Source organism: Eschrichtius robustus, chromosome 3, assembly GCF_028021215.1.
Source record: "Eschrichtius robustus isolate mEscRob2 chromosome 3, mEscRob2.pri, whole genome shotgun sequence".
Lineage (NCBI taxonomy): Eukaryota > Metazoa > Chordata > Mammalia > Artiodactyla > Eschrichtiidae > Eschrichtius > Eschrichtius robustus.
The window spans coordinates 51,130,239-51,147,195 of NC_090826.1; the positions used below are offsets into that span (position 1 = coordinate 51,130,239).

The 16,957-nt window shown below is 34.9% G+C and overlaps 1 protein-coding gene across 2 annotated transcripts in view; it reads left to right on the forward strand.

Moving 5' to 3' along the window:
- The window catches only part of HOOK1 (hook microtubule tethering protein 1), a 62,329-nt gene extending 53,289 nt beyond the window's left edge, over nt 1-9,040 (forward strand). For both annotated transcript variants that reach the window (XM_068537991.1, XM_068537992.1), the window contains 6 exons: nt 745-779; nt 1,305-1,387; nt 2,008-2,108; nt 4,896-4,997; nt 6,909-6,977; nt 8,776-9,040. In XM_068537991.1, coding sequence (XP_068394092.1) covers nt 745-779; nt 1,305-1,387; nt 2,008-2,108; nt 4,896-4,997; nt 6,909-6,977; nt 8,776-8,946 — 561 coding nt within the window. In that variant the 3' untranslated portion in view covers nt 8,947-9,040. The remainder of the gene's footprint in view (nt 1-744; nt 780-1,304; nt 1,388-2,007; nt 2,109-4,895; nt 4,998-6,908; nt 6,978-8,775) is intronic.
- Nucleotides 9,041-16,957: the final 7,917 nt, after the last annotated feature.

A 16,957-nucleotide genomic window follows, 5' to 3' on the forward strand; every position in this document is an offset into this window, starting at 1 on the left:
CCACATTAAAAAAATTTTTTAAATGGGATCATTTTGGGGTAGTACATTTTGGATTGCAGTGTTTTAAGGATTTTAAATTTATCTTTTTAAAAAAATTTATTGGTGTCCAAATTACATTTTAGATTATATATTTTAAACTCTTCAAACTATTTGGTAGATGATACAGAACTAGCATTGCAATCTAAATTCCTGTTCTTTTAAAGAGGAAATTTTGTGTTTTAAATTTTATTTTTTAACAAAATCCAATTGCTTCATTTTGATGTTAATATTGAAAGAGCTTGCATTTATAATGATAAAGTTTTATTATAGAGATAATTATTTTTGTTCATTAAGGCTATTCTTTAATGAAGGTCTAAAATCTTAAAATTTGTGTTTTAGATGGATGATTCTTTAGGAGTTTAAATGTTTGATACTCCTCAATATATCACATTCAGCTTGCATTTGCTATTTTCCTTCGAGTTCAAATTTTATTTTTATTGTATTCAAAAATATGAAGTATTTTTCTTTCTGCTATTATACTTACTCTTCCTAATTTAATTTCCTATTCTCTTTCCCTTTCTTCTTTGAAGTAAGAATATACCTAAAATCTTCTGTTTTTAAAAGTATGTTATTAGAAATACAAATTTTTAAAACATTTATAATTTTATATTGTATCCCTTCAAAAGGAGGTAAAGAGATTTCAATGTCTGGAAAACTTATTTGTCACAATAGTTATCTTACAACAACTTTTTCTAATTTTTATAGTCCAGCAAACTACAGCAGAAGTTGGAAGCTCATATGTAAGTAAAACTGATATTCATTTCAAATATGAGAGGGGAAGGGTCTTAAAAGCTTCTGAAGTTATTAATATCCTTTTCTGATTTTGTTTATTAAAAGTAAAAACCCTGATGCCAATTCATTGTTCACCACTGCCACCAAAAGTGAAAAGAAAAACATGGTAAAAGGGTCAGCCTACCTGCTCATGATCCCAATCTCCTACATTTTTTAATCGCTAGTGTCATTTGAAGAGTTTATAAAGCAGACGACTGTCACAACTAGATTATGTGGAAGTGTGGGATGTTTAACCTATAAAATATTTACTTTAACTTTCTGTAAAATTTTTGGCACCCACCATGTGTCAGGCAGTTTACATCCTCATAACCAACCCCTAGAATATTTGTCAGGTATTATTCCCATTTCACAGATGAAGAAACTAAGGATCAGAAAGTGACTTGCCCACAGTCCACAAATGTTATGTGGCAGAAACCAGTTTTCATTCTTAGGTCTGTTTGGCTCCAAAGCTCCATGCTCTTTCCACTACTTAGGGAAAAACTAACGGAGGTCCATGAAGAATTACAGAAGAAACAAGAGCTCATTGAAGACCTCCAGCCAGATGTAAACCAGAATGGTAGGTATTTGTAAAAACCTGGATCAGACTTTATGTAAAGACTTGACTTTTTTAGTTGAAGGATGCAAGAACTGTGTATATAAGTCTTCAGGCAATGCAGATACGTACATCGCAAATAAGAATCATAATAATTTTTAGTGATTTAAGTAATTAATAAGTGAGCATATCCTAAAGCAAAAAAAAAGGTAAATCTAATAAAATGGCCTGATTGATATATAGGAGTATCAAACATTGTAAAATATAATAAAATTAATACTATGGAAGTGTAAATAAAATAATTTATAATCAGATTAAAATGAACTTCAAACTTGTAGAAAGAATGCTTTATTTTGTGATGGTTGTGCTTACATCGTAAGGTGTATTTGCTCAATGAAATACTTGATAGAAGGGAGAAAAATAATTCAGTAAAGCAGATTAGAGATATTTTTTAAGAAAAAATAATACAGAATGATCGGGGATATATTGGGTGTAGTTCAAAAGTTTTAGATAAGAATTGACTACAAAGAAGAAATAAAATGTTTCTCTTCTAAGTTCTCATTATCAGTCTTTAGAAAATATAATTTTTTTGTGTGAGGAGGGAGTATTTTAAATTGCTCGTTTCATTTTCTTTTCAATAACAGTACAAAAGATCAACGAACTTGAAGCTGCTCTTCAGAAGAAAGATGAAGATATGAAAGCAATGGAGGAAAGATACAAAATGTACCTAGAGAAAGCAAGAAATGTGAGTGGCTTATCTTTCAGGGTTTTAGTCTTTGTGACTTGGGTTCTAATTGGGCCTATCCCACCTCTTCTTGGATCTATGTCACATCGCTTTGCTCCCCACTACCCTGCCTTGCCAGTCAGGTTCTTGGTGCGTCTCCACCTCAGTCCTCATGTTCTTTCCCTCTTACTCATCAGCATCAGAAAATACTACACATGGCTTCATAGGGACAGTTAAATGTTGATTGTAGTGACCTCATATAGAGAAACTGACTACTGTAAGGTATGTAATCTTTAGCTCTTACAGTGAACATTTGCCTTTGTGAAAATTGAGCTTTGCAAACTTGTTTAAATTGTTTTAGCATTAAGTCTGTATTAGACAGTTAAAGATCAGTCTAAACGTTCACCAGACTAATTATTCTTTTCCTTATTTCATACTTTTTCTTCAATATCTGTAAGTACTGTTCTCATAAAATCTTTTATTTCCATGAATATATTTTCCTAATTAACTGTAAGTGTTCTCAGAGAATGTTAATGTGCCCTTTTCTAGTTACTGAATAAAAGAAGAGAATTTTATGACAGAGCCTTAAAATACTGCTAACATGTCTTCCCTTTTTATGTTTAAGTTTTTTATTTATTAAGGTGTAAATAGTACCTGCAGCAACAGGTATGCCCCAAGATCTCAAGGCTTAGCAAGATAGAAGTTCCCTTCTTGATCACACGAAGTTCAGTGGTCAGCGTGGGAGGGGCCATACTCTATGCAGTCATTCAGAGCCCCCGACTGACAAAGGGTCAGCCTTCTTCACTAAGGGGTTCTCAGATTTACTCAACGTTGTCTAGCTACAGAGGAGGGAAGACAGCCGAGATCGTATGGGACATACGTAATGGATCTGGCGTAAATCTCTTCCCTTGCATTTCAGTGGGCAGAACTCAGGCACGTGGCTGCACCCAACTTCAGGAGGCCGACTTGCTAAACATCGGGGCAGTCTGCCACAGTTCAGTGTCTCTGTTACAAGTGTGTAAATGCTTTCAGTAGAAAATTTATTGAAAGGTTCCCAGAGACAACTGCTGTTAACAGTGCATTTTTTTCAGTGCCTATTATCTCCGTGATTGTTTACCATAACACACCCACACACGCAATTTGTATGATCGTATCACGTATGATTTTGATCGTGCGATTTGTATTTTTAAACTTAATGTCCTCATGTTATATAAATGTAGCTTCATATTTATCGAGCACCTGTTGTGGTAAGCACTGGGAATACAGCAGCAAACAATACACTTGTGTATGGAGCAGACTGCAAAATTAAAGAGTTAGCTACATAATATTCTTTCAGTTGAGTAGATATATCATTGTTTACTTAGTCAACATCCTATTGTTGGAAACAGTTTGTTTCCATGTCTTTTTCTTTTTTGCTCCTAGAAATAAGGCTATGGGAAATATATTTATACAGAAAGTTTCCCCTTATTTTGGTTTATTATGTTAATCTTGTTCCTAGGTTAATGCCAAACAAAGTTTTTGGGTCAAAGGATAAGAACATTTTTAAGATGCTTGACATGTATTTCTACATGATATTCTATAAGTATTATAACTAATTAGACAAAGCAATGACAATGAATACTGTATTCTTGCCATCATCAAATATTATCATTTAAAAAATAGTTGCTTTTTTGGTAAACATGATTTCATTTTTTACCCTTACACTATTTCAGGGGAGAGGTTAAAATAGTAACATACGTACATGATAGAAAGCTCAGGAAATATAGAAAAGTCACAACCATACTTTCTATCACTTAGAGGCAACCAATTTTTATGTGTTCTTTGTAATTAAATTATGATTTAAAAACTAATGTGTCTGCTTTTACAATGTGTACTTCATAAGGGGAGGTACTTCATAAGAGTCAGTTGCCCTGACTCTGGTAAACTGCTGCAGCCCCATCTGCTACAGTGCCTGCCACGTTTAGCAGTGAATCGTTTTCAATGAACCACAGTAATGTTTAGGGATATTACTTTCTAGTCTTTTTTCTTTACCTCTATAAACATAGATGAAATTTTCTTGTCATTAAATTTTAAATCTTTTAAAATAGATTTGTAATTAGGTGATACAGATGACCTTATTATTGGAAACTTGTTTTGCTTGTAATTTATACCTAATATTTCTGAGTTGATTTGCTACCATACTGCTGACTACATAGTTTAGTTCAGTCTCTGAACAACATTCTGATCAAACTTTGTTTTTGCTCACATTTGGTAATTTACACGGATATGATTGAATACTCTAGAATTTGCAGACAAAATCATCAACGTCTATTATATTTATCTTATATATTGAATTACATCTAACTAGATAATGGTAGTAAAAGATTGTTGCTAAGAATTTTTTTGTGTGTTAGTTACTCCTGCTTTTTACAGTTAGCAAGTTCCCATATAACTATTGAATTCATTTTAATTAATTTAAAAAAATGTTTTAATTTATCTGATTCAAGTTAAAGGTAGAAAAGGGTTATTTCAAGACCTCAGTGCTCAAAGCTTGATAAGGCTAAGTAACTATTTCTGAGTACTGAGCCTGGAGAAGGAAATTTGATTTGGGGATGGGTGTCTTCCCATTTTTGTACTGAATTTTTATACCATTTCTAGTCTGTAGAATGTTATTTTTGTTACTCAAATTAGAATGTAAAACAAGTTACAGTTCCTGGATCACTTTCTGGATAATGTTCCACTTAACACAGATTTTACACACTGTGTCCTTATTTTAGTATTTGACAAGATAAAGTGAACATAAGAGATTTGTTTTTTTCCTTTAAACAGGTAATAAAAACTTTAGACCCCAAATTAAATCCAGCATCAGCTGAAATAATGCTACTTAGAAAGCAGTTGGCAGAGAAAGAGAGAAGAATTGAGATTCTGGAGGTAAAACTTCCATATTCATATATCTCCTCTTAATTATTCTGTCAATATATAATTAACTGCTGTCAGTATTTGCCATTAATGATCAAATTTCACAAGAATTTAGAAGTTAGGAGTGTCATGTTTTAGCACGCAGTATGCTTATTACAAAGCATCTCACAAGCCCACAAGATGGGCCTCTACAAGTTTATGTATCTTGCTGCATTGTATGTCTCTCCCTCTGTAACAGCCAATCATATAGGTAGCCCTTCTTTCTAGTAGAGTCCTGCCATCATGCTCCTTTTAATATTATGTGGATGAGAGTTCATTTAAAAAAAAAACCAAAAACAAAACTCGCCTTTTTAAAAAGGTACTATACTCAGTTAACCAGATTCTTCTTTACTTTTCTTCTCCCAATAAAGCAACTAGGAAGGTTATGTTTCAGGGAAATACACTATATTCATTTACCATTTTCTTCATATTATTTCTGAGCCAGTAGATAGAGACTGTGGTGGAAATAATTTATTTAAAGCTTTAAAGACTTTCATATACAGAGTACACACCAGCCTTATGGTGCACTTGCTGTAAGTGTTTGTCCAGGCCATGTCAAGTGTTGTAAAAAAGCACTGGATAGAAGTGTCTCTCTGAAGAAATACTATTCATTCTTCAGGATCCAGCTCCAATATCTCCCATTTATAAAGCTCTCCTTGTATATCTTAGGCAAAGTTAGTTGTCTCTTTATAGTGACTCCATGTACTTTGAACTCATGAATTCATCCCACAATAGCATTTTTCTTTATGGCATGTGTCAGAGTGTCTTGAGGGCAGAGGCTGTATCATATCTCTGTACCCCCAGCATTAAATACCACATAAATCAGAAGCCAAGGTTACAGCTTTACTGTTAACTTGTCTTAAAGTTATCACTCCTCCTCTCTGGTCCTCAGTCTCCTCATCTGTAACATAATGGGACTTGAACTGAATAACCTATGAACTCTAAGTTGCTTTGAATATTCACGTCCCAGTGAAAGCCAATGAGAATGTGCACCAGTGTTGATACTTGAAATGTAGCTCCCTTACAAGTGTGATGACAAAATGGTGCCTCTAATATAGGGCTCTGAGGAAAATCTTCAGTTAAGTCACAGCATATGGGCCTTTAATTCATGTGTATTTATCTGTACACACACTGCAAAAAGTAAAAAGGAGAAAACTAATGTTTATAGCAGAGGTTATTCTGTCTGCATCCTTCTCGGGCAGTCTCTGTCTGGAGTGGATGTGAGCAAGAAGATGGGCATCTTACCTCCTTTGTTTCCTGTATGCTTTTCGTACCATGAGCATCTTGCTGTAGGAACATTCAAATGTTTTAGATGCCACCTATATCTGGCGCTCCACAACATGTACAAAATCAGCTTTATTAGAGTAATTAAGAAATGAACGTCAGTCTCTAGGATGGCACGCGGATAGGGCCCTGGGCAGTCTAGCATACAGTCACCAAGGACTGAGAGAGAACAATTTCTGCTAAGCTTTACAGGAAATTTTAAAGGATTTTCTGGGGTATTTTTCCCTACATCCTTTTTCTCCGTAGTTTTGACTCTCCACAGGTGCAGCTTTGTTTTGTCACCTAAGCCAGTTCTTACTTTTTTTCTCTAGATATAGGGGACAGTAGCATAAGAATCACTCGTTTCTTGTTTGTTATTGTTTAATATCTGTTCTACCAGTACAATTCCTAAAATAAAGATTTATTAGTCACAATCTTATTCTTTCCTAAAGGTGCTGGGCATGCATTTCCCATGATTCAGCTTTACAATTTGTATACTTTCTGTGCCTCACAATGCATTCTTCACATTCTCTTGATCATGGGCATAGTGAAAAAAATATTCCATTTTCAGTAATTTGGGTTTATTTTTGGGATTTTAATAGTCCTCATATCTTTTTCCAGAGTGAATGTAAAGTAGCAAAATTCCGTGATTATGAAGAAAAACTCATTGTTTCTGCCTGGTATAATAAGGTGAGTTGAAATTTAGCCAGTGAATCAATGTCTAGAACAGTGTTTATCAAACATTTTGACCATGAACCACAGAAGGAAATATACTTTATACCGCAAATTAGTATGTGTTCATGTTTATGTATAACTGAACAAAGTTACCTTGACTGTGTGTGTTGCCCTCAGGTGTTTTCTGTTATATTCTCTTGGTTTTTTTTTAAATGTTGGTCATAATCCAAATTTACTTTATATTTTAATATTTTTAGTTGATTTTGACTTTTTCAAAACCACTAAATTGATTTCATGACTCACCAACCTTTAAGTTAATGCACATGAAGCACTCATACAGTTCTTAAACATTTTTAAAATCGCCTTGAGCCAAAACATTTAATTTGTGCTTCATAAAGGGTTTCTGTTGAAATACAAATATCTGTATAATGCAAAATTAAGTGCTTCTAGTACTCAGCGTGCATTTTAACATCCCTAAAGCCTCTCAGTGTGTCCTTTGTTGTATTTTCTTTTTTTTTATCCAGACACTGCTCTTTAAGAGTTGTCTATCTGTCCTAACACGGAGACAATAGTATAAAATAATTTGATATATTTTATTTTGTCACCCTTAGTATGGTGGGGTGTTTTCAAGAGTAGCATTTCCTGATGTATATGGTTCTTTTGAGTATTCTAATCAGCTAGCATAGATAATAACACAGCCATTATCTACCTTAGCTGCCATTTATTTAGTATGAGAGAACATCAGTTTATAGACTCTCCACATGTGAAGCCTGTGCTTCACCGTGAAGAACTGGTTCTCCATCCTCAAACACGCCTTTTTCTTTCATGTCATCATACTTTTTGTCTGTGTTTTCTCCCTCCCTTCTCTATTTGGTGAAGTCTGGCTTAATTTAGCAAGGCCTTGAAGGAGATTGTGTGAGGTGTCCCCAGAACCCTCCTTCATGGGTTAGCCATCCTGGTTAAGATTAGGGACAATGTATTATTTTCCTTGTTGTTCTGTGGCCTCTTGATATATAAATCATCAAAGATATGAGAGCCAAATAATGCATTATTTAATCATTTTTCAACCCATATTTTTTGAGCATTTACAATATTGTTGTCTATTGTACTAGTTACCAGTGAAGCTAAGTTCAGTAAAATCACTTTATGTGATCTAGTGAGAGAGGAGTAGTGACTTCTTCCCTTAGTAAGAAACCCAATAGCCACAACTACAATAATTTGTCACGTACTGATATATAGCTAGACCATAGTAAATTTGAACTATTCTGTGATTCTCAAACTTTAGCATGCATCAGAAGACTTGTTAAAACACAAACAACTATTGGACTTAACTGCAGAGCTTCTTATTCAGTAGGTCTGGGTAGAATCCACAGGTATAATTTGCACTTTTAAACTCCCAGTTGTGCAAACGTTAATCCAGGGACCACACTTGAAGAACCGTTGATCCTAAGCTTTTCTCTTGTGCTGTGTCTGCTCATAATGGCTGGAGTAATGGCCCCAACACAAAAATTTGCCTTGGGACTTTTTTCTATTGTTATAATTAAGCTTAATTCTAGAGCATTATTTTAAGCTACTGTTTTTAACAATTTCAAATTTAATGGGTCAAAATAGAGAAACAGCGATTTATGCCTTTGTTTTCTCCTTTCTTACTGGCATTATCACGTGCAGTGTAGCTCCTGAACCCTTAATTTTTCTATAACAATGAGGAAAACACCAGCTTTATAGAATTGTTTTGAGGATTAAATGACTTTGTATATGTGGAAAGCACTTTGCAAACTCTACATAGTCATGTTGTTTGTTTATTTTTGTTCAGAGTCTAGCATTCCAGAAATTAGGGATGGAATCTAGACTCGTGAGCGGCAGTGGTGCTTACAAAGACACGGGGGCTTGTGCTCCTGCCCGGTCTTTCCTAGCACAGCAGCGGCACATCACCAGCACCAGAAGAAATCTCTCTGTTAAAGTTCCTGCTACGACATCTGATTAAACTGCAAAGGAACACATAAACAGAAGTGCCCTTAAAATATTTTGTATCTTTCAGCTAACTACCAGGTTGGAAAAGAAGTGTATGATTCTGGATATCAGCGATTTTAAAATCAAAATGCATAAAATTAGTCTTGCCAGCTGATTTTGAAAACAGAATGTGGAATTAGCTATCTGGGGAAGCACATGTGAATAATTGGAAGATATAATAAGGCAAAAATCTCAAACATTTGTCTTTTGAGAGTATTATATTATTTCAAATTGACTTTGTATATTTTAGTTTAATGTTTTCAGTTGTACCAGTAACTAATTCGCAATGTGTAATCGGTAATATGTAATCTAAAAACACATCTATTATTTTATTGTTTTGGTACATATAAAAAAAAATAGTTGCAAGGTAGGCATGTGGAGAACTATACAAGAGTTATATTTTTTGACTTGACCTACACAAGGCGTTACCTCTGTCCTCTAATTCTGTCACTGAATGGGTATATTTTATCATGTAATGGAATATATAACATTTGGAAGATTGGACTGTTAAAATGACTTCTCCATAGTAGAAGTGACTACTTGGCAATTTTGCAGATTTAGAAGAGGTCACAGTTCTCATATGTACCTACTATAAACTAAGGTTTCTGTACAGCATGGTTGAAATGTTAAGGGTATAGAAATGAACTGACTTTAAGAGATGACTTTCTGATGGGAAGCAAGCTAAAAAATATACTTCGTGTGAAATGCTCACACTATTTTAATATAATTAATGAAGATTACAATTATTATTACTTTTAAGCATAAAATTATCAGGGTTTCTGCTAAAAAAAAAAAGATGCATTAGTAGTTTTGCCTCTTCACTGAAGAGAGATAGTGAAGTAGAGGAACAATTTGGAATCAGTTTTATCTTGCTTACTAATTAAGGAATTTGTCTTGGTTTGAGTTTATGGTATTCAGTTCATTTCTGCCCAAAGCTCTTTTTTTCAAAGGCATTACTCTATTATTTTTGGTCATTTTTAAGAGTCACACTTTGGAATTTTAATTTAGTTTAGTTAAATCTGTGCTGTCCAATAATGTAGCCAAAAGTCACATTGGCAATTTAAATTAATTAAAATTAAAAATTCAGTTCTTTGGTTGCACTAGCCACATTTCAGATGGTCAATAGCCATATGTGGCTAGTGGCTACAGTATTGGACAGTGCAGATATAAAATACTTTCATCATTGCAGAATCTTCTTGGACAGTGTAGTACTAAATCCTTTTATAATAACTTGGAAACACTCATTGATGTTAGACCACAAAAATGAAAAAAAGAAAAATGTTAGGACGATTTCAGATATGAAAAGTAATTGAATTATGATGTAACTAGTATCTTACATTCCTTATGGTTGAATACCTTATGTTGTGACATAATCTTTCCAGTGCTATTCAGAACTACATACCTATCAGCATATGTCTAGACCACGGGTCAGTGAACTTTCTGTAAAGGGACAGATGGTCAATGTTTTAGTAAGCATTTTAGGTTTTTGTGGGCCATATGATCTATTGCAAGTACTCGACTCAGCTGTAAGTATAAAATCAGCAGCCATACACAATATGTAAATTAAATGGGTGTAGTTATATTTCAGTAAAACTTTGTTTGCAGAAACTGGCAGTAGGCCAGATTTGGCCCGCAGGCTGTAGACATCTGTTCTAGATTTTATTCTTAGTTTTTTTTTTTTTTTTTTGCAAATATGAGTATTGTTCCAGTTACAGTATTATTCATTTAGATACTTGGTTTTTAGATTCTATACCAATAAATGTTTTCTAATCACTGAAAATATAAGAATTTCATACTATATTTGGGTCTCTGAGATTAGGGAGCATCTGTCAGGATATTTTATCAGGGTTACTTCTTTTGACTACCTCTTAGATTTTGGTGTTCTTTACTGGTACAATTATATTGTTGGATTTCATTTTCCTGTATTATTGTAGTCTCTGCTTGCCTGTGACTTTTAGTGAAATGAAATAAGCCTTTGAAAATATTTTAGCATGCTAATTAAAATTTTCTAAATATTATAGCATTTTGGTACATTTTGGTCAATGTAAGACATCTGCTCCTTTGGTGTTTACTACTTGCTTGTAATTGAGATTTCACAAGCTCTTCAAGCTCCCTTTTAATGAAATTTATTGTAAAACATCAATTTCAATAAATTAGTATTTTCACAGTTCAATTGCTTATAAATTTTCAATCATTATATTTGGAATTTCTGAAAAATTCATGCAATTTCTGAATAAGGATGTAAGGCTGATTCTTTTTCCTAAATAGAGAAAAAGCAAATTTTGTGATTTATCATCACTTTTCTAGTTGGTAGAATTTTAAATGCTCAATATGTATTTATACTAATAAATTACTAATGTAATTTAAAGTTCTGTATTATTGTGATTAATCATATGGAAATTCAGGAACTGATCAGAAGTGAGAATCTTTTCCACATCTGGTTAATGTAGTGAGATTGACACCCTGTGGGTGGTAAAGCATTATAAATATTCATCTTGAACCATGATTTATACATGTCTGTGTTGTGAGGCTTGAGTGCGTATACCAGGGAAGAGAAATTCAGCATTTATCTCTCTGACAAGGAATTGAATGTCCCAGTGATTATAAAGTAAAACCACAGACCAATTTGGGAATGATCTTTAATTTTGAGTATTTGCTCTAAGATTAATAAATATTCCTTTTACCTTTTTAAAATAAAAGTGTGTATACATATGACAATGATGTTTATCCTCAGCTTAACTTAATGTATTGTGAAATATTTGAAGTTCACTCTATTTTTTTTAATGAATAAGGCTGTTGAACTAATGATTTAATATAGATGATTAAGAATTAATGTCTTGTCTAGAAACATTAAACTGAGTAGCCCTTACTCAGATGTCATCGTCTTTGATAACTGGAGTGCTCATTTGAATGTCAAATAATGCTTCTGCATCTACACCTGTTGCTGTATAGTGGCACATGTGGCCCAGTGGGTTGGCTTTTAGGCCACAGTACTATCTATCTGCGTTAGGTTCTCTATATGTATATTTAATGAGAAACATTCCTATGTAAAAATGTGTGTATATGGTTGTATGCATACATTCTTGTTGTGAACCTGTACCTTGCAAAGAAGTAGTATGGAAATTTGTAAAGCACAAACATAAAAGGAAATCGTGTGCAGTTATTAAACTTGATGGAGCTTAAATGTAATTTTTAGTTTATAAAAGGTTCTTTCTATTTTCTATGGCAAAGACTTTGACACTTGAAAAATAGAAGCAATACTTGATTTATTTTTGTATTTAGTATATTATTTTAAATAAATGATTGTCCAATAACAATACTTGTCAAATGTTTTAAAGTAAATAAACTTTCTGATTCTGTGTCTGATATGATGAATTTTTAGTGGGTACACGTGCACATTTATTTGTTGCTTTAAATAAAGGACTTAAATATTTAGATTGGTAAAGAAAAAATAATTCTAATTTTTTTTCATTTGGTTTTTTTTTTTTTTTTTTTTTTTTTTTGGTGAATGATAAGATGTGTAAACATGATTTTTTTTGGTGTGCTCTTTTATGTCTCCAATTTGCATTATCATGGAATCCAGAATGTTTCTGGGTTTTTTTGGCAAAGACGACTGTGACTATATCCATTCTTTCTCCCCTTTTTCCTTTAGCAATAGAACCCCGTAAATTCTTCCGGGATTTCTCAAAAAAGATGAGAGATCCATTTTTCTAAAACTTTCAAAGTCTTTGTCTTAGCGACCTTAATGTGCTCTACCTTTGTTTTTTTAATGTGTCTGTCTCGCTACACTGTTTCTTGAGGTCACCGGCCTTATTTGGTTCATCTCTGCTTCCCTCACAACACTCAGCACAGTATCTTCTACACAGTTAGTAAATATGTACTAGCTGCACTAGAATTGCTGATGGACACAATGTTTTCTTTAGAAATCCAGTCTCAAGATGCTCTGAAGAGATCAGGGGGTGCATTGGAAAGAATATCTGAATAGGCAAAAGATCTTCCACCCATAGACTCAATAAACTGCTTCACATGTGTCAGTACTTCTGAGAAAAATCCAGAAACTAGAAAGAATCCTACACACTGGGTGACTAAGAAAATACCCACATTGAAAAAGGTAGGAAATGCTGATACCCTCTCACCGTAAACCCCACCCCAGCAATGTGCCATGCAATTGGCAAATGGGAGGAAACCCTCAACTACCTTCTTCAACCTGAGGAGTGAAGGCTTTGGGCCAAACATCTAGCATCACAATTTTTATGGCTGCTACCTGAAGGACTAGCTTCTGACTCACCCATGTCTGGAAGCTGATAGGTCCTGGCATTTGCTAGTTCCCTGGGACCTCAAGGAACTATAAGGCAGTTTTGACCTTGTACAAGCACCTGCCCAGCTCGTTCCCCTTGGCTAGGAGCTGAGTGAGCAGGCAATAAAGTTCAGCTCCCAGCTGCTCCCTGGAAAGGGTTTGACTGCACATCTGGCAGTCTGACTTTTCCAGCTGCTGCCTGAGGATTTGCCTTCTAACTAGCCTGCATCTGGTAGATAATGGGGTAGGCAATTATTAGTCCTCTCAGAGCTTAAGTGGGCATGTGGGCACTGCCTGTGGCTTTTCCCCTTAGCTCGCTCCAGTGAAAAAAACCAAGCCTCCAGCATCTCCCTGGAAGGAGTTGAACTACACAACAAGTGTCGTGATTTTTCCAGCTGCTATCAGAGGGTCTAACTTGCCTGTCTCTGGGAGGTGATGGGGCCCAGCCTGTACTTCTCCCCCAGGGTCTACAGAGAAAGCAACAATTTTTAATGTCCCTGCATGCTCTCCCCATGACTCCTCCTCCTCCTCCTCTCAGCTCACTCCAATAACACCCAGCTTTCAGCATCTCTTTAGAAAGGGTTAGACTGCATACTACTGCTCTGACTTTTGCAGCTGCTGCCTGAGGGTCTGGCATCTAACTTGCCTGTCTCTGGGAGCTGACAGGACAGGCAATGACTAGTCTCTTGGGAGTTTGAACAGGTGTGCAGACACTTCCTACAGCTCCTACCCTCAGCCTGCTACAGTGATAAAATCAAGCCCTCAGCTTCTCTCTAGAAGGAGGTGGACTTCACATCAAGCCCCCCCCCCCCCACTTTCCAGCTGCTACCCAAGGGACAGGCTTCTAACCCACATGTCTATGAGACCTAACATGACCCAACATTTGCTAAGACCCTGGGGGCAACAGAGAGCAAAGCAGGCCATTCGAAAGGGTGGTTGGTCTGAATGAGGGTGTAGAAATTTGCCACAGTTCCTCTCCCAAGTTCATTGCAGAGCAAGTGAGTGATAAACTCCAGCTTCCAACTTCTCACTAAGGAGAAAAGGAATTGGTTTACTCATCTAGTACCCCAACTTTTCTAGCTGTTATTTGAGCTACTGGCTTCTTTCTTGCCTTCTTGAGGCACTGAGGACTTGGCATACTTTATTCTCCTGGGGGACACTAAGAACAAAGATGGCAGTTTGGACAAGCACAAAGGTTTGAGAGGCACCCAGGATCTCTGGCCAGGATGATTGGTGAGGTTTATTTCCTATACTATGAGGCCAGTCCATGAAGACTGAGAGAGGTGGGTGTTTAATGTGCAGAAACCAACATAGAGAGTCAAGGGAAATGAAGAAAGACGGAAATATGTTCCGAATAAAAGAACAAGTCTCCAGAAACTGACCCTAATAAAATGGAGATTTGTGATTTTCCTGACAGAGGATTCAGAATAATGGTCATAAAGATGCTCACCTAGGTCAGGAGAGCAAAGCATGAACAAAGTGAGAATGTCAACAAAGAGGAAATTTTGTAAAGTACCAAGCAGAAATCACAGAGCTGAAGAATACGATAACTGAACTGAAAAAAATTTAAATGGGCTTCAGAACAGAATAGATCAAGCAGAAGAAAGCACTGACAAACTAAAAGGCCACTGGCAATCAGAGGGGCAAAAAAAAAAAAAAAAAAAAAAGATAGCTTAAAGGACTTATAGAATATTCATTATGAGAGTCCCAGGAGGAGAAGAGAGAAAGGGGAAGGAAGTTTATTCGAAGAAATAATAGCTGAAAACTTCCCAAACCTGGGGAAAGAAATAGCCACCAAGGTCCCTGAAGCACAAAAGACACAATATAAAATGAAAAAGACACATTATAATCAAATTGTCAAAAGTTAAAGACAGAATTTTGAAACAGCAAGAGAAAGGTGACGTGTTACATACAAGGGAAGCCCTGTAAGACTATAAGCAGATTTTTCATCAGAAATCTTGCTGTCTAGAAGGGAGTTGCATGATATATTCAAAATGCTGCAAAAAAAAAAAAAAAAACCCTGCTAACCATGAATACTATACCTGATAAACCTGTCCTTCAAAAATGAAGGGGAGAAAAATACTTTCTCAGCTAAACAAAAGTTGAAGGATATTAAACAGCCACATAAGAGCATAAGAAGTTATGAAACTCATTAGTAAAGGTAAATATACAGACAAAAACAGAATTCCATATTACTGTTTCAGTGGTGGATAAATCATTTTTCATTCTAGTAAAAAGTTGAAAGACAAAAGTATTAAAAATAACTAAAACTAAATTATGTTATTGGATATACAATATAAATAGAAGTATATTGTGACATGACCATATAATGGGGAAGGAGAGATGAAAGTGTAGATTTGTTTGTAAGTGGAGTTGTTATCACCTTAAATAGACTGTTACAACTATATTTTATATAAGCCCCATGTTATCCACACAGAGAATACTTAAAGAAGTTACACAAAAGAAAAGGAGAAAGGAATCAAAACAAATAATAGCAACAACAACAAAACACAAAGACAGTTGGAGAGAAAAAAAAGGACAAGAGAACTATAAGACAAATAAATCAGTTAACAAAATGGTAATAGGAAGTCCTTTTCTATAAATAATTATTTTAAATGTAAATTGATTAAGCTTCCCAGTCAAAAGATACAGAGTGGATGAATGGATGAAAAACCAAGACTATGCGCTATCTACAAGAAAGAAGCGGACAGGCTGGAAAATGAAAGGATGTTAGAAATGTAATATATCCCTTTCTTACAGCAATTGAAAGAAAGCAGAAGTGGCTATACATATATCAAACAAAATAGACTTTAACTCAGAAAGTGTCTCTAGAGACAAAGAATGTCATCATGTAATGATAAAGAGTCAATTCAACAAGAAGATAGAACAATTGTTGGGTGCAATATATATATGCACCCAACAGGGCACCTAAGCACATAAAGGAAATACTGACAGATATGAAAGGGGAAATTGAAAAAAATACAATAATAGTAGGAGACTTTAATAAGTCTCACTTTCAATAATGCATAGAACATCCAGAAGGAAAATCAATAAAGAAACAGCTGACTTGAACAATACTATAGACCAAATGAACCTAACCGATACACACAGAACTTTCCACCCAACAGCAGGCACACATGGAACATTCTCCAAGATAGATCACACGTTAGTTAACAAAACAAGTCTTAGTAAATTTAAGATCAAAGTCATACCAGCTATTTTTTTTTACCACAGTAGAATGAAACTAGAAATCAATAACATCAAGAAAATGGGAAAATTTACAAATATGTAGAAATTAAACAACATACTCTTGAACAACCATTGGATCAAATGGGAAATAAAAAGAAAATTTTAAAAATATCTCAAGATAAATTAAAATGAAAACACAATGAAACTATGGGATTCAGCAAAGCAGTACTAAGAGGGAAATTTATCGGAATAAATTCCTACATTAAAAAAAAAAAAAAAAGATCTCAGGGAGAGCAGCCATGATGGCAGAGTAGAAGGACCCTGAGCTCACCTCCTCTCACGGACACACCAAAATCACAACTAACTGCAGAACAACCATTGATGAAAAAGACTGGAACCTACCAGAAAAGATCTTATACAACTAAAGACATAAAGAAGCAACCACAATGAGATGGGCAGGAGGGGTGGACTCATGATATAATCAAATATCATACCCCCA